At 34.4% G+C, this 19,262-nt stretch overlaps 2 protein-coding genes across 22 annotated transcripts in view; one reads left to right on the top strand and one right to left on the bottom strand.

The window, feature by feature from the left end:
• The window catches only part of LOC101744007 (coiled-coil domain-containing protein CG32809), a 305,604-nt gene that overhangs the window by 189,367 nt on the left and 96,975 nt on the right, over positions 1 to 19,262 (top strand). For all 20 annotated transcript variants that reach the window (XR_009973960.1, XR_009973961.1, XM_062670413.1 and 17 more), the window contains 2 exons: positions 6,263 to 6,416; positions 8,545 to 8,613. Coding sequence is in view for 18 of the 20 variants with exons in the window: in XM_062670413.1 (XP_062526397.1) it covers positions 6,263 to 6,416; positions 8,545 to 8,613 (223 nt within the window). In the remaining 2 variants the exon portion in view is untranslated. The remainder of the gene's footprint in view (positions 1 to 6,262; positions 6,417 to 8,544; positions 8,614 to 19,262) is intronic.
• The window catches only part of LOC101736996 (uncharacterized), a 60,498-nt gene continuing 53,352 nt past the window's right edge, over positions 12,117 to 19,262 (bottom strand). For both annotated transcript variants that reach the window (XM_038010816.2, XM_004933116.4), the window contains 5 exons: positions 15,884 to 15,977; positions 15,569 to 15,662; positions 14,841 to 15,446; positions 14,582 to 14,757; positions 12,117 to 13,019 (listed from right to left, as the gene is read on the bottom strand). In XM_038010816.2, coding sequence (XP_037866744.1) covers positions 12,846 to 13,019; positions 14,582 to 14,757; positions 14,841 to 15,446; positions 15,569 to 15,662; positions 15,884 to 15,977 — 1,144 coding nt within the window. In that variant the 3' untranslated portion in view covers positions 12,117 to 12,845. The remainder of the gene's footprint in view (positions 13,020 to 14,581; positions 14,758 to 14,840; positions 15,447 to 15,568; positions 15,663 to 15,883; positions 15,978 to 19,262) is intronic.

Below are 19,262 nucleotides of genomic sequence, written 5' to 3'. Positions count from 1 at the left end.
AGCAATAAAAAAATAAAAAAAGTGTAACGGTGTATCTACAGTTATAATCCATTAACTATTCCAACACATAATAATTACGGTAGAGCCCCTTGAATCCATTCGAATCCAGAAAAGGTACAATAATACCAATATGAAATTTAAAAGCGAAAAAAATCGTTTCACGGTTCACGTAAAAATATGTTTTCTAAAAAAAAAAAAACATCCAACAAACAAACACGAGACTTAAGCATATATTTTAATTTTCACGTTTAAATAAAAACCAACGTATAATTCAAAAAAGGAATGCTCGAAAATAATTATTGGATACTGATAAATATGTAAAATAAAATCACATTTTCGAAACATTCTCGATGAACGTATATTAATATATTATATTACTTGAACGCATATTAATATCCCAAATCAAAATCGGTAATGGAACAAGTTCGAAAAAAGTTTTGGCGGGTTACGCCGTAGAGCGGACTGACCTTGCGCGAAAGCTGCCCCATTCGAGGTAGGACGGCACCCCATCAGTGTAAACCCTGACGCCCGCCTAAGCATACAACTCCCGAGCTATCTGTCGGAGATACAATGCGGTCAAGTCGCAGTTTCACGCACATACACGACTATCGTTGCCCGTAAGTTATTTATTAACTATTCTTTTTACTTTTAATATTTTGGGCAGATCAAATTTTAATACACATTTACGTGTAAAAAAAATTTTTTTTTTTAAATCGCCTTTCAAAATTTAAGTATCGCTTTTTTGTATACATTTTTTTTAATTGTTATTGGAGTTTTTTCTTGAATAAAAAAATATTTTGATATATACTGTATTATATTTGAATTTTTTGTTGCTTTTTTTATTGTCAAATCACATTTAGTGATTCTTAAAGGACCTATGAGGAGTGTCTCGTTATTTTTTTCAAATGCGTACCTGTGAGGGAATTTTTCTAAGAGCTTTTCAGTGTTTTCGTGTCTTAAGACTGACAGCTTAAGTTAGCAGAGTATTCATAGGTTTGCATATGTATGCGGAATCTATTTTATATGTAAATTTTGAGAGGAAAATTTTAAAATCATTTTAAATTGTTAATACATAAACATGTAGGGACATTCTATTTTCGTTTCGATCCCGTCGGCGCTTCGTATGGCGTCGAGGGCTCAGAAATCAATGGACTTATCATCACTGCTAAAGATAATCCATTTAAATATGAGCCTTATGGGACCTTTTTTTAATTTTTACGGAATAAAGTTCGCAATGATGTGCAACAATTGTATTATTAATGCTTCGTCAGTTTTATAAAATTATATTTTATTTATTAGAACACAAGTAAATATGTAATGTCAAACTTAAGCTTTCTGATTTAAGATTAATACGCTTCTTATAGGGATGCAACTAAAGCCCATATCTAAATGTCATATGTCGTATTCATATTCTGCGGTATAAAGGCTTCGGTAATAGCTTCACATCAAGTATACATATTCAATTGAATCTCTAGACGCACTAAGCCATGATTTCAGTGATAGAGTTACGTGTTTGATATACAATTCATATAACAACATTCTCATTCTCTGACATAATATCGAATATAGAATATTTATGCATTTGGACGGGACATAGAAGCATAAGGCTTCAGTAATCCTTTAAAAGCAAAATTTGAAGACTGAGTTCATTTTCCAATGTTTTGTAAATAGCCATCGCAATATGCCGACTTCAACCTCATTTATGTTCCGTACTGCACCTGAAGTGAAAAATAATGATATACGCTCTGAGCACTTGAAACTTTGACTGGGTTACGAGAAGTGCAATTTAAACTTATGCGTTAACCTGATAAGTCTAAATCACACAATTGGGTTATTTTCGTGGATGATACCTTTAAGAAAAAGACGTTTAGTTTGGTGACTTCGATAAAAAAATTGGTAAATCAGAAGAGTAGCTTTTCACATGAAAATATCAGAAACAGACATTAGATTTATTCTATTTTATTGCTAGATGGGTGGACGAACTCACAGCCCACCTGGTGTTAAGTTAAGACATCTACGACGTAAATGCGCCACCCACCTTGAGATATAAGTTCTAAGGTCTCAAGTATAGTATCAACGGTTGCCCCACCCTTCAAACTGAAACGCATTAACTGCTTCACGGCAGAAATAGGCAGGGCGGTGGTACCTACCCGCGCGGACTCACAAGAGGTCCTACCACCAGTTACGCAAATTATAATTTTGCGGGTTTCATTTTTATTACACGGTGTTATTCCTTCACCGTGGAAGTCAATCGTGAACATTTGTTGAGTACGTATTTCATTAGAAAAATTGGTACCCGCCTGCGGGATTCGAACACCGGTGCATCGCTCAACACAAATGCACCGGACGTCTTATCCCTTAGGCCACGACGACTTCAGAAAATAAATAACATATATTTTTATTGAGATTATTCTTATAAATAAACGAAGACACAGTGAACACTCGTACAATATTTCATTACCGAAATTCAATTATTGAAATGTTTGGTCACTGTCTAAAATTTTAATAAATTTTAAAATTTAACATATATGTTATAAAATTTGAATAAAATCAAAGTTTTTCATTCTCCGTATCTGTGGAGCTTGGTCAGCTGCAGTATCTCATCATCTTAGTTGTTCCTCTGTGCGCAGCAGCTTTTCTGAACTTCTAAGTACGTAAGCTGAAATGTTCACAAAAGCTCACGGTCGGTTGCTTTTATCAGTCAATTCATATTATGTAGTGTACAGGTGATGGTTGCAATCAAGTCGTCTGCCAGCGTAAGCTAATAAAAGAGAAAACATGGAACCTTGGCTCACACTTGCCAAGTTAAAAATGGAAGTTGGTGATGCACTTCATGTTGAGAAATGAGGTCACTGTTACTTTTGAATGTGGATCCATTCTATTTTCGTACGAAAACTTGGTAGCATCTCAATGAAAGAATGAATATACATATTCGGAAGATTAAGGCATAAAATTAAAGACTTTATGTTATATGTTTGCTCAGATACTTATGATAGAAATATTAAGGAGATAAGTAGGTGAGAAGTAGATATTTGTGAATTTATAAATAACACTTTTTATATTATATTTCGATTTTAGTTGTTTAATTTCTTATTTCCTAAAAATTTTTTTTATTGCCTAGATATGTGGACGAGCTCACAGCCCACCTGGTGTTAAGTGGTTACTGGAGCCCATAGACATCTACAACGTAAATGCGCCACACACCTTGAGATATAGTTCTAAGATCTCAGTATAGTCACAACGGCTGCCCCACCTTTCAAACCGAAACGCATTACTGCTTCACGGCAGAAATAGGCGGGGTGGTGGTACCTACCCGCGCGGACTCTCAAGAGGTCCTATCGCCAGTAATTACGCAAATTATAATTTTGCGGGTTTGATTTTTATTACACGATGTTATTCCTTCACCGTGGAAGTCAATCGTGAACATTTGTTAAGTACGTATTTCATTAGAAAAATTACCTGTTGTATTGCATTTATATCTAATTTTCAACTGCCTTGTGTCTTTAAACGGTCTATTTTGCTGTACACCTCTTCATCTTTCATTAGTTATTTGTACATACTCGTTTCGGTTCTCCCTTTTATGAAATATTCCAATTAAAAATAACAAAGAAAAAGGTCAAAGGTCGGTTTGGGGATAATAGAAATTACGTAATAAAGTGATTCAAAAAAGGATTATGGATGTTTCGATTTCACTGCGGTTATGGTAGTCTAAAATTAACTTAAAATATTTATGGGATATTTAATTATTTTTGTAATTAGCAATCTCAAATATTAAGTACCTTCTTAAATACATATTAATTACTTCATGAGCATTTATTGTATTATAATTCACGTTTCTCCGAGTATTTTCCTAAAGCTTTCGATCAGCTCTATCTGCGACTCCTCGAATCTTAGTACTTGTATGTTAATTTATCGATTAGATTTTAAAAAAGCATCTGTGTATAAATTCCTTAAAATATTGATGATGCATAACTCAGATCAAGGTTCAACTTAGGGATGAAACAAAGTAACACAAGTATTTTATTAAATTTTTTTATAATTTTTTATTTAAAGTATTTTATACTCGTACATGTTTTTACTTCATAGCTTTGTCGTTTTATACAAAAACTTTGATATGTCACAATTAATTTGAACCTTATATTTTTTCAGAGACGTATATTATATATACCTATAGTATTATTAACAAACAAACAACTTTTTTATTCAGTTAATAAGTATTGAGAATTCCCTCGTAATTTTATTTCTTATTATGTCCATTTTAATGCTCCTTTGAATTGAGATTGAGAAGTGATTTTTCTCGAACAAAACGTTTATTAGATAATAGTTATTGCGTTTTTTATCTTCACGGTAAACAGTAGGATAGACAAAGGTTACGGACTTTGGATTTTCTGCGAATCCAACGAACTCGTATTATGACTATCGCTACTCACCATGGGACATATTTACTCATGGCAACGTGTTCTGGATCCGTACGGCACGGTCAGACACAATAATTATCCCATTTCTGCCATGAGCCCGATCATACATTTCAGTTGAGCCTAAAACCTAGGTCTTATGATGGGTGACGTCATTCACATTTGTTAGATCTAATAAGCTCCGGTAGCCAGTCAATACCAGATAGTCCGTGAGCTTTTTGTTACAGCAAAAAAAATAATCACAAAAAAAAAAAAAAACGACTGCATTTTCTCAAAATCTGTGCTACCTTCCGCAACGCATAACTGCTTCATGACAGGATTTTGCGCGTCTTACCTATTCTAAATTATGCTTGTAATAAAAAACCAAATGTTTCGAATTAGAAACTTTGTGTTTTATTTGAATTCGCACAAATATTCGTGTTAGACTCAATGAATTTTCCGTGTACACTAACCCTGATAAAAAAACTTTAACTCGTAAAAATGATTCCCTTATGTATGATTTCATCAATTACATAGATGATATGACAAATTTTATTATGCATTTGCCATAGACGAAAGAGCGTAGCAGCACTTTTAAACCTAATAAATTTCACATCACTCTATATTCAACCTTATTCCTCAAGAAATTCCAATCCAGAAATTCTTCAATATACCACCTACACGTCCACCGCAAATGTGCATACATTATCTTCTAAGTAATTTATCTGTACCGAGAATGCGTTCACGTTTCAACGCAATTAAACAAAACGCACAATCAACGTTTGCGGGGTAGCCGCTGAGATTCTAACGCCCACTAATCCTATTACTGTTACATCAAAAGGAACCTTGAGACTTAATATGCTTGAGTGAAAGAAATTTGTAAATTAAAAAATTCTCTAAGTTTTTAATTCTAAATAATATTACAGTTCGTCTTATTTAAAATGAAAAGTAACGTTAAGATACATTTTAATTGTTATATTCGTAATACTCAAAGACTTCATTCTCTATTCCTTGAACCTTTGGAAGTCTTTTAAGACAAAGCTCTAATGTAAATAAAGCTTTGAATAAAATTGTTGGTTTCTTTGAAAACTTTACACAGTTTGTTATTTAATGATCCATCAGAAATTAGAATAGGTATTTGAATTAGAAAAAAAAAAAAACAGCAAGGGATCTGTTTAACAAAACTTTTTTTTTTTAATTAATTCTATTGGATTGTAAGAGTTGGATTTTTTAAACTCAACGTTTATTTCAACTACGTAGTATTGGGATTTCGTTAGAGAAAAAATCTTCAAATAATCTATTTGTAGCTGAATTCTGTTGTCTCATATGTAAAAGCAACAATCAACAAGTAAATTATAAACAGTCTGAATATAAAACTGAGAAGAACTATTACTACTACTTCTAGTAGTACTAATTACTACTACTCCTAATATAGCTACTACGATTACTTCGATTTGATATTTTATCTTAAACTAGTTAACCTGGCATACTTCGCAGTGCCTCAATCGATAAATAAAATATCTAAGCTTTTGTATAAAATAAAGTTAAAACAAACAAAAGGAATCCGTCCGACGGGGGACACATCAAAAGACAAACAAAATTGTTATTTTTATTTAAGACCGAGCATTTATTTATTTTTATTTATTTATTCATGTTAATTATTTAACTTTTAAACCTTCTCTAGACTTCCACAATTAATTCAAGACCAAAATTAGCCAAATCGGTCCGTTCTCGAGTTTTAGCGAGACTAACGAACAGCGATTCATTTCTATCTATATATATATGTATATTATATATATATATATATATATATAGATAGATTGACGCAGCTCTTCCTCATTATACATCTGATTTTACAATATGTTCAGGGCTCATCTTCATGACATCCGGGACCGTTCTGTGCTGCGACTTTTTGAAGCAACCGACATAGGAGGAGGAGCATTCCCCGGTGTCGTCGGCGTGGGATCATTAGCTATGCCACCGCCTGCAGCCAATTGCTCAGGCCCTAGCAGCTGGGATCAGGTGAGAACTTCAATTAGTATCATCATCGCTATCGTTATTAGCTCACTAGTGTCCAATACTGGACATAGTAGGGCTTTCCTAATTTACATAATTAAACCCAGGAATTTGGTTCTCCACATATCTAGTAAGTCATAGCTCCACCTGGCCGACGGGCCTCCCACATTACATTTGCTGGTGAGCAGCTACCACTCAAGAGCCTGTACACAACTATTTCTATTATTTAATTAATTCCCTTTGTATCCTTTTGTCGATTCATATTACCTCCCAAATATACTATAAAAACTTTGAAAAGGAATCTAGTAAAGAAAAAAAAACAAGTATTTATTTAGATTTTTCCTTTTTTTTTACTCATACTGTTTTAAAATAATCAAATCCATTTTGTCACGAAAATGACTTTACTTCTCACTTGGTAACTCTTCCTGAACTTTTAGCTCTCACAAGCAAGTAAAGCGCTATAAGAGCGATTGTTAATTTAAAAAATAATGAGTTTTTAATGAGATACTACAAAGTTAAAGTTACAAAGCAGAAGTCTTTATAGTTTTAGATTGAACCTGCTTTTCATTCTGTCCCACAAATACTCTTCTGTTTTCAACAGCGTGGCAGAACACCAAAGTCACTAAAATTAAAATTAAGAATGTACATTTGTTTTTTAAAATAAATTACATTACTTTACTTGACCGTTACTGATAAATAAAGGTCAACAAAGTTGCAACTTGCAAACTTGCCATTTTGTAGTTTTGCAATCACAGTCTCATCCTAGAAGTGTAAGTCACAATAGCATTTTATAACAGCTATTTGAAGAGACATGTTCATACTAAAAAAAGTATTATAATATTTTTTATTTATTTAGTTATATCAGAATCTAGTTACTAATTTCAAATTGTCCTGAATGCTCTCCATATTCGGCTTACCTTCTGTTCTTTTTAAAAATCATAAAAGTTTCATTAAAAGGAACATAACAATATTTTGTAAAGTGCACTTGCTTTAGATAACTGAATTATGTTGTAGTATCTTTTTTGAAAAGAGAACTGTGTTTTTCACTACATTAATTTGATAAATAGAACCTAGCCTCTTTCTTATCGATTTTAAATAAATATACTAAAGCATATCAAACTAGAGATGCACCAATAAAAATAGTTAAAAAATGAATTTTTTTTAAATAAAGCTTAAAGAAAGTTATGTAGCGCAATCAAAAATTCATATCCTCGTTTTTTTTTTAGTGCCCTTGTAGGCAGACGAGCATACGGCCCACCTGATGGTGAGTGGTTACCGTCGCCCACGGACTTCAGCAATGCCAGGGGCAGAGCCAAGCCGCTGCCTACCAATAATACCAATACCTCGTGTAATAATAGCACAAATAAACGCAATTAACATTGGTTTCGAATGAATAGTCTGTCTTGATATTCGAATGCTCAAGGCATCGATCGGTAAAATCCATTAGATTTCATTGGTAATTTAAGAGAAACAAATCGTTCTGATATGTACCTAGTGGATGGGTAAAACGGACTGACCAAAGCAGTACCCACACTCGCACTCGAACGTGAATTCATTTATTTTTCTCATAGAACGCGGATCCATTTGTAATTTAAATATTTTCTCGACATATTCCGCTGCACGTTTACAGGAGCACCGTGTTTGATCAAGACTTTTGTAAGATGGATTTTAAAAAGATAATGGAACGAATAATAAATTCACTGTTTTTTTTATCGGTAATAGAATCTATTAGAAAATTGATAGTAGATTTACGTATTTTGTATCAACGCTAGTCAATGAAATTACTTTGGATATTAGTAGGAATAGATTTTAATTTTAGCAGTATTTAGGAGGAAGTATTTTTTTTATATATTTTTTTATTGCCTAATTGTGTGGACGAGCTCACGCCCATCTGGTGTTAAGTGATTACTGTAGCACATCTACAACGTAACTGCGCCGCACACCTTGAGATATAAGTTCTAAAGTCTCGAGTATAGTTACAACGACTGCCCCACCCTTCAAACCGAAACGCATTACTGCTTCACGGCAGAAGTAGGTGGGGCGGTGGTTCCTACCTACCCGTGCGGAATCACAAGAGGTCCTACCACCAGTAACGAGGAAGGAAAAAATTCTTTAATGTGCTTCTTTTTTTTAGGACCAGAGCTACTTCAGCGAGCCTGAAATAGACTCCGAGTATCACCATCAGCATGTCCACAAAACTAAGGTGAGTTTTAAATAAATTTAATTACTTAAACATATTATTACATCATTTAATCAAATAAATTTATTGAGAATGAGAACGATATCTGATTACGTGGAACCGATTCGATGTATTATTTATTTATTGTGAGAGTTAAAATATGAATAGCATTGAACTATATTGACACAAAGTATAATTAGATCAGAGTACGCCAATTTAAAATAACCATGTAAATTTAACGAAACATTAAAAAGCACAAATGTAATGAAGGAAAAGCAAAGCAAAATTTCTAATAAAAAATTGTGACCGATGCCTGATTTCAAGTTGAAGCAATGTTTCTTGTGGTTAAATAACGAATCAATTAGATATTTCTAAGCAGTAATATTGACCTTGTATATTTTATTCGTGAAAATATACTGTTTTTAAATCACTTATAATACATACTATTTGGATTTGGATATGGAATAACGGAATTTTCATTAATAGTATATACTCGTACACGTAATTTTCAACTACTTAACCGAATAGAGCGTGTATTTAAGGTAATTTCTGGCCGCTTTCCATATCATGAGACTATCATATTTTATCATCATAAGAGATTTTTTTATTTTTTTTTTATTGCTTAGATGGGTGGACGAGCTCACAGCCCACCTGATGTTAAGTGGTTACTGGAGCCCATAGACATCTACAACGTAGACGCGCCGCCCACCTTGAGATACAAGTTCTAAAGTCTCAGTATAGTTACAACGGCTACCCCACCCTTCAAACCGAAACGCATTACTGCTTCACGGCAGAAATAAGCAGGGCGGTGGTACCTATCCGCGCGGACTCACAAGAGGTCCTACCACCAGTAATTACGCAAATTATAATTTTGCGGGTTTGATTTTTATTACACGATGTTATTCCTTCACCGTGGAAGTCAATCGTGAACATTGAGTACATATTTCATTAGAAAAATTGGCACCCGCCTGCGGGATTCGAACACCGGTGCATCGCTTCAACACGAATGCACCGGACGTCTTATCCTTTAGGCCACGACGACTATTAGAGATAAGCTGATGATGAAATAACTAAACAAGTCTTGATTGATCTTGGCTAGTATTACAATTTTTAAGCTATTGCATAGCTTTTATCGCGGGCCTTGAGCGCGGCGACCGAATCAGGAAATTCCGTAACGAAAAAAACCTTACACCCCTCACTCCGCCTACCATGTAGTTCGCGTTTAACACATACATTCACACGTTGCGCTTGTGTAGTGTTTGTGAATAAGCGCGTGGTGTGACGTCACACTGCATGCGCATCATGAAAAGTCTGCCCATCTCTCTCTCGCGCGATCTAGGTTATGAGTGTGATGGGGACAGTTAAGAATCTGCTTTCATTAATGTTTAATATAGCGTGGTCTTGTTTTATTATTGTTTTAATATTAAATTATCATTGTCTAATTATAATTGCATAAGTTGATAAAAAATGCTATGCAATAGCTTTACCGCGGCAGTTCCCGAGTGCCACACGTTGTTATTACCCTTAAAGGGCAAATATCCACACGGCATTATTAACCGGTTGTACCATACTTACACAGATGCAGTCTATTGTTTATTGTTATTAAACTTAGCCTTTCTAGGGCTGTATGAGTATTAGTTCATATCAGGTAAGTCAAAGTATTTGTAAGGAGAAACGATGGCGATGATAAGAGCTTCTCGTCGCAAGAAGGTACGTAAATCCGGTTTTTAAATTTTATGTTTCTATAGGTATTCTAATCTCCTAGTACAGGATTGCACGCTTAAAAGGAGACTTCAATCATTATATTGTTTTGACTCGCTTTTAAAAATAAATTATTTTTGTGCAATGTTGCCAAAAAAAAATATTATATAGGTATGAGTTCCGATTGGCTTTCAGTGATTTTGTTTTTTTCCTCTACGTATTCGCTGGAAGACTAAAAAGCTATTCCAGCTACGCGCGATTGGCTATTTGACATTTAAACATAATAAATAGTATTAGGACTGTTCTACACTAGATAAGAAAATAATTTTGAATTCAACAGATGCTTGCTAAATCACGGTGGTCATTTAAATTATTATTAGTATTTTCTATTTTGTCCTTATCAAATTTTTAGACCGTATTACCTTATAAATTTCCAGATTACGAGTCAATAGTTAACCAGTAGAGAATGCCTTATCGTGTTGCCACCTAATGCTAGTACTAGTTGCCATTTCTTTTTTTATTCTTACCTAATTGTTGGTAGCCTAAATAACTATCAACCGTTAAGTGAGCTCACAGGCTCAACCTGAGAGAATTGCTAACACTTGCCCTAGCAAGAGTGCTTCAGTAAATCTACAACCAAAATGGAATCGGACCCGCTGAGAAGTTCCGTGAGAAACTCAGTGCATTTTGCCTATGACTTGAGTTATACTTGGAACCGTTGTTGTATCCGAAGAGTTCGACTAGAACGGTGCGCGGTGCTTGAAGAGCCTGAAAGCACCGAGAGTGGATCCAAAGGGATCCGAAAAGACAAGTTTCGAGCAATCCAATATGTAATTAGCAGCGGTAACAATAAGAGGGATATCGCGTTACTCCACTTTGTCGAAGACGCGCTTTGACGATTCATTAAGATAGGTATAGGTTCTAAATTTATGTCATCGTGAAGGTCGACATTCCCCGCGTATCACAGTGCTCCGACGGCTATCCTGCTGAAACGGATTCGATGACCTGGAGAGAGTTTATGTGCATGCGGGCCGCATGAGCGAACACTACCCTCGCATAGGTCATGAAGTGATGATTGATGTTGCAACATATTTGCCCATCTTGAGACATGAAGTCGAAAGCTCAATTTTGAAAAGCCTATCCCATCTATCAAACTAGTGGGCATGGATGCTTCGTTACAATTTCAATGTTTGTTATAGAATACAACCAAAGAAAGAATAATGTTAAACAGTTATACTTTGTACATCAAAAATTTAACTAAAGTATATTGCGTAATTCAAAATCAATTTACGTCATCTCCTCTATTTGTTAATATGTACAGAGTAAATATAAATGCGTAACAGTAATATCACCAAAGCGGTGCTCCAGGGTTTATTTGCGTTATTCACTGCACATTCACTTGCACATTAAATACAACGGTCAAACGCTTTAGCAGTGAAATATTTTTCAATTTATTTTTGTATTACCTACTAGTATATTCCTATTTTTTCCATATATTTACATCCTGTTGTACTATTGCGGGGCAGGCGACGAGCGTATGCTCTGCCGTGTCCAAGTCGCAATCACAATGGTGGCACTCTGCCGTCGGCTCGGCTCTGATCCGGTGCAGGAACTCACCGAAGCAACCATGCCCAGTGAGCACCTGCGTGAGCCGGAAAGTGAGGCGTCCTCTGTCACGATTCACCCAATCCACAAGGACCGGGCGAATCGCCTCGACGGTCCTACGACCAGCCGAAGGATCAGCCAGTCCACAAGTTTTTGACTAAGATGAAATAATATACAATCGTATAGGAAACGAAGCAACAAGAAATATTGAAACAAAACGATATTTTGAAATCTTTATTTTATAAAATGGTAACAAATAGGTAAGCGGAATCTTAAATCTAAAATAAAAAAAAAATGAAGCATCTGGCTCTCGATACTAAGAGACGTGCAAAACAATATATTTAAATCGATTAATTTAGACCTAGGTATAATATAAAAACATTTCTAAAAAGGCACATACCTACTAAACTAAATATCGTTAGTATAAAAGTAAATTATAAGACTCGAACTTATGACTACAATAAATAAACCAACTCATCATGGCAAGCTATTTCCAATGAAAGACGAACTAAATTTTAAAATGATAATATAAATTACCTTAACGAACTCGATAGAACTGATCGTATTTACAACATGAGTATAATGAAAGATTCGTGTCTTCTGACTTTTTACAAGTTACATAATTCAATTGGATATTATGCATTTAAGGTCTGAATTTAATGTAATATAGGACAGTTTTAAATTAAGTTGCAAATTTTGATGTTGGAAATTAAATTGTCCCGCATTAAACAAGTATTGGAAAACTTTGAATAAAGAACAGCCTTGAATTTATATCTGATTTATCGAGACGCCTTATAACTTGATATCATTCAACCGTTCATTAAGAGACTAAGGTAAACAACTACACTCATTGTTGTCTATTCTTACTAACTTGCTATATCAAATTACTATTCATCTTTGAGCTCATCTAACAAATAGTTTTCATCTAACAATAATCCATTTTAATGTTCTTAGAAAGCTCGACAGATGGGAAGACCTTTATAGTAATGTGCGCCGCTGTATAGTTTTTTGGATGTCGTCCGCCATGATAAAACTAGAGCCTTTTTGAACGGTTCGGGTGTACAACCGCTGCACACTTGCATCACCGCTTTGACTTCGGCTTCAGCCGGTTCTCTTTCATCCACCTACAAATAAAATTTATTAATACGCTTTTATCAGCTTCAGACGTATGTATGTTTGTAACGGAATCTTTGAACATGATTTTGACCCCCTTCAAAATGTCGGATTAACTCGAAATTTGGTATACTTATTAAGGACCAGTGACAATTCAATACTTAAAAAAATATATTAAAAAGTTAAAATTTTACTAAAAAATAAATAATAGTTATAAAACTAACAAAATATGCTTTTATAGAAAATTCAACTAAAAAATAGAAAATAAATTAAAAAATTTTTTAATTCAAAAGTAGTGTAAGAAAAATTATTTTATTGTAAAAAAAGCGTGGGCTGCATGGTATCAGTAGTTATAAATATTTTATGAACAGATATGAGTAGAAGGGTTATTTTGATAATATCCTGAAAAACACCACACGCTTTTTTACAATAAAATCATTATTTCTTACACTACTTTTAATTCAAATTTATTAAAATTTATTTTAAATCCAAGAACAAAACAATGCATTTCAAATAAGCGATGTACATAATGCTTATGAATTTCTAATTTTGTGAACGAAAAAGCATTTTATGTCACATTCGCGAAACAGGTACAGCAAAACAGACATCCTCCGAGCTTGAATGTTATTTTCGGAATTGTACACTTAAAGTGAGCGAAATTGCAGATTCCTTTTACAAGGCGACGTCAGTGATCATTGCGGTGTGATACAACTTGTTGTACCTTTGAAAATGGTAACATGAAACTCGGCGGACGCGTCGTAGTGCACGAGAATAAAATTTTTAAAGTTGGAACTATATACGAGTTTCGCCTTTCATGATTTTCGTTTAGAAGAATTCATGCGGAAGCTTTCGCGTCGGAATATTTGAATTTCACCGGAAAGTTTAACAACTCTTATACGTTGTTAAAGTTTGGTTTATCCATGTTTACGTATTAAATGGGTTTCAACGGTGCGTTCAATGAAGTATGATGAGTGTTTGTTTTGATACACAAATAGCCACATTTCAGTATAGTTATTGGTGCAAACCGTTTTTTCCATAATTAGTTGGGCGTGAGGGGCAGACTATAATAGCATTTATAATAAAATAGAATCTACTGGTGGTCGGACCTTTTGTGAGTCCGCAAGGGTAGTTACCACCACCCTGCTTAATTTTTCCGTGAAGTAGTAATGCGTTTCGGTTTGAAGGATGGGGCAGCCATTGTAACTATACTGACACCTTAGAATTCATATCTAAAGATGGGTGACGGCATTTACGTTATAGATGTCTATGGGCTACGGTAACCACTTAGCAATAGGTGGGCTGTGAGCTCGTCCACCCATCAATGCAATAAATAAAGGAAACTCCATCCTTTTTAATAATCTTTTAGATGTCGTTAAAGGCGACTAAGAGATTCCTCTACCTATGAATGGACTGGTCTATTGCTGCGGTGAAGCTCTAACGCGTTCCTATTTGAAATTTGAATCAAGAAAGTGTGATAAGTACTTATTTAGTTTAAAAACGCCTGAGTAAATTATAGCATTTCGATTTAAGAATTATCGTATTTTGCAGTTTCGTTATCACAAAAAATACTCACAGTCTCTTTTTGTACATTCTGTACTGGTAGATTACCAACAACACCGGCAAGACCATGTAGCAGCGACTCTTGAAATAGAGCTTCCTCATCTTTATCAAGGATTGTGGGGCTTAATAAAGCCTCATCTACTATGGAGCCATCCGACAGGGCAACGAGGCCACGCTTATCTTTTCTCGCTGTTGAAGTAATTGAATTAATTATTTATCTGAAATATGTAGCTTTAGGCATTTTGAAACTAAATACCGTCTAAAATACTCGCCTGTGACAACTTCTTCAGCCAGTTCCTTTTCAGGGTTGTCTCGTTTGTCTCTTTTAGATTCCCTTCGGTAAACATTGTGTTGAGTATCATCGATGTATTGGACATTCGCTGGATTTAGTAGACTACCCGATAAGAGAACTGATGTTCCTTTTGAAGGGCCAAGTGGTCGGGGCTGCGTGTAAGATTGACTTGATGTAACCGGTACTAAAGTGAATTGGGATACTGGAGTTCCTCTCATGTCTGGTAATTGAACGCTATTCAACAACTGTTCCGATACGATTCTATTGCCAAGTTGTCCGTTTACATATTCCTGTTGCAATTGAAGACCGTTAGGTAGGTGTACTGGTACCATTTGCTGGGAGCCTGCGAGGTTTAGATTAGGCGCTCGCTGCAGTTGGTTGCCGATAAGGAAGTTTCCGTTTCCAAGAGGTGTGGCTTGCGGCTCTGGAAGTTCATTTGCTGCCTCTGTGGCCGTTTCGAACGGAGTTCCGTCGTGTCTGAAGTGGTGTACGTGATGGTGTTTGTGATCTTTATGCGCCTTGCCAGCAGTTAAAGCGACATGATAAAGTTGCAGCATTGTTATTTCACCAATGAAACCTGCTTGTCCTAGAAAACAAAAGTAACGTTAGTAAAAATATTTTCAGTAGTATTAGTAGTAGTATTTATATTTTCATAATAATCTTTTTGAGATAAAACTGAATTCTGAATATAGTTTTACAAAATCTTACTTTGTAGTTGTTCGACGTTGTCCTTGTTATAAATCAAAGCTTGTTCTTGTCCAGTAATAGCAACTCCTCCTCCTTTGATAATATGACCGACCAACTGAAACATTAATTTACTAATTGTTTACTATTGATTATTTTCGTAATACATTGCAAATATAGCATGTAGTGATACATACTTTGATAAAAAGAAATTAAATTATCTAAACGATCACACGATATTGAAATTGGAAGCCAATCGGAAATAGCTAACTACTTTTAGAATTCGAATGTTCTAAAATATCAATTCAATCTCAAAGCCCTAGAGATTTTTTTTCTCACCCGATTGTGGAACCCTCTTCCAACACGTTCAGCGTTTACCCAAATCTGCCATTCTCCAGTTTTGCCGTTCCACGACTGACATGAATGATACCACCTGAGGATATAAATTTACGTTTCAATAAAAATAATTATTGAAAAACTATATACAAGTACTGATCTGTTTGAACTCTCAGCAGCAAGAGCTTAGTAATTGATAAAAGATGACTCCGTTCATTTGCTTCTCTCACAACATTATTCGTACAAGGATAATTAAGCATAGCTGCAACTAGGATTTTTTTTTATTTGTTGTATATGTGAGTTAACGAATTCACGGCCTATTTGGTGTTAACGGGTTTCCGAGTCGAATCATCATCAGTACATCATAACGCGAATGCGTCATCCTCTTCCAGACATGACGTCAGTCTCATTTGTATAATGTAACCTCTCTCCCACCATACAAACTGGAATGCATAGCTGTGTTGGGACAAGAATAGGCAGAACAGCGGTACCTACCCGCACTTTTTATTTATTGCTTAGATGGGTGGACGAGCTCACAGCCCACCTGGTGTTAAGGGATTACTAGACCCATAGACATCTACGATGTAAATGCGCCACCCACCTTGAGATATCAGTTCTAAGGTCTCAGTATAGTTACAACGGCTGCCCCGCCCTTCAAACCGAAACGCATTATTGCTTCACGGCAGAAATAGGCAGAGTGGTGATACCTACCGGCGCAGACTCACAAGAGGCCCTACCACCAGTATGTGGTAACATTACGCACCAGCACTAATACTTTAGACAATTAGTTATCGAACTTTGAAATAGTATTTATAGTTTTATTAGATTCTAATTGGATTAAATTATCTAAAAAAGCCTACGTATCTCTAGATATTTATACTGCCAATATAGTGTACAGGATAAAACAACAGTATTATTTTTATTTAATTCCGAGAATTTTCATATTTGTCTACTACTTTATTGTTAGAATCTCTTTCACGTATTAACTATAAAAATCCGTATTTAAAAAAGATACGGACTCCAAAAGAGAAACGAACTGTTCCAAATACCGCTAATCCGTATCACTACTGGCTCAGCCACGGATCCCTAAACAATACAAAGCACAATCAAGAACACAAGTCATGTTTCAACTGGAATTTCGTATCTAATCACCCACTTTTCGCCAATGTTACGCAACTAAATAAAAAAAAAAAAAAACAATTCAGCATTCCTCAGGTTTTTCGTATACTTAAATGAGGTACCTATCTATTGTAATTAATTAATTATTATTATATTAATACAAATACCTAATTTTTTTTGTAAATTTTGTAATAGAAAGTTAATTGATTCACAACTAATATAAGATACATATCGACGCTTGAAAGGCAAACATGACTAAGGGACAATAACTACTTTGTACATTAATGATAGGCAATAACCATATTCGATGCGCAAAAAAATATATTTCTAGGTCTATCAAAATAATTTCAATCCTACAGCTACTAGCTAGATTCTACTACAGCTAGATTCGTTAAAATAAATTTTATTTTCAGGTATTTCAACTTTAAATTAGTCTACTGTAAAGTTCACGCATTGTCGCTTAGTCATGTTTGCCTTTCAAGCGTCGATATACATTTACCACATTATTCAAATTAATATTCAATATATAAATAACATTGTTTATCATCATTTAACACATACATAGCAATACAAGTTTATTTGTTTATTTTCATTAAAATTTAACATTGAACATTTCGCTTTCATAATTTCTATATCTTTTGTACCGCTCCGCGCTAGCTCACTTAATACTTTTTTCACTAATTCCCCTATTATAGTTTAACTAATTAGAATAAAAAATATATGTATTATAGGTTAATTTAACGTTCGTATAAAAGTCGAGACTCTTCTCATAGTAATCTGAAATTATATGTATGTTTCAATGTTAACTTAATAGCTCAACATATATGCTAATGTTGTTTTTAACTGAGAAATTCATGGTTGTTTGTAAGAAACCCAATTATTACTAGAGAGGCTCCAAAATTTTAGCGCAACATTTTGAGCTCAATCCTCTTAAATTCTTATCCTTTTAAAGCTTAATATTTAATTCTGTCAGCATTGGCATTTTAAGCGAGCAGCGTTTACTCACTCGAGCCTTTTTAGCTGTATTATTTAATTTTTTAAGTGGCAGAACGAAACTGATCTACTTATGTCTTGTTTCGTAACTGCGTAATGCCGTCCACGCGCCCGTGTCCAAATAAAAAGCCAAAAGTGGAGCATCGTTAATGGGTTCCGTGCAAGAATAATTTGTTTAAATTTATCAAAAATAGATACATATACATCATAATATAAAAATAGACAGGTGTTATTGGGTTATGTTAATTTTATTTTCGTTTTCTTTTAAGCGCCGGATATTTTTGTCGAGAAACTTTTGTTGGTTTGAATATATTGTTTTTATGGATGCAGACTGTTTCTGCTAACTCATATCATTAAGAAAAAAGTATATACTTTTCCTTTTCTTATTTACGAGTGGATTTGTATGATACAAGTATCGCATGCCATTCCATGTTATACTAAAGTAAGTACCTACTAATACTTAACGTACATAAGACACGAAAGCCTAGAACTATTTTCATAGAACACGTTTATGTCTAAAGACGTCGCTTCCTGAATTTGTAGTGATCGTCTATTTAAGTCTTGATATTTAATTGAATAGCATATTAAAGAAACTAGTTCTACTGCAAAATAATTTTGCGTTTCCTTTATGAATGATGGGATAACCTTATCCTGATTGATTGAGACCTCAACATCGTATGCCTAGATAACTGTCAGCATTACCTATAATTATAAATGGGGAATGTATAAAACTATAAATGCCTCAAAAGCTGTAGCACGATACGCCTTCGTATTTTTAATACTGAGTAATCAAATATTTTATAAAGTAGACTCTTACTTTTGTAACTATCAAAAAAAAGACGAAATCGAACCGAATATGCTTTGTGACATAACGTTTGAACGAAATACATAATTGGCAATTAAAAATATCAAATTATTAAAATAAAACAAAGTTACGCATGTACAGTAAAAAACGTATTGTTCGACAACGACGTTTTTATATGTATGCGTGTGGCTCCGAAGCAAGCGAACTCATTAAGTTTCTGTACTAAACAAAAACTGAATGATTCTGATTTGTATCAAATATTAATACTATTCGGCCCGGAAAAGGTTGTTTTACTTTGAAAATATATTAAAAAATCTGTAATCTGATCCCTGTCCCACTTTAGGTACAGTTGTAGATTCAAAGTATTGAGGGGCTCACTCAAACATGTACAAAAAACCTTTACAACGCCATGTAAAGTCTAAGCCATTAAAGTATTCTAACTAACAAATAACGAACAAAATATGA

Source organism: Bombyx mori, chromosome 1 (genome assembly GCF_030269925.1).
Source record: "Bombyx mori chromosome 1, ASM3026992v2".
Classification (NCBI taxonomy): Eukaryota; Metazoa; Arthropoda; class Insecta; order Lepidoptera; family Bombycidae; genus Bombyx; species Bombyx mori.
This window is presented reverse-complemented; position numbering and strand designations above follow the sequence as displayed.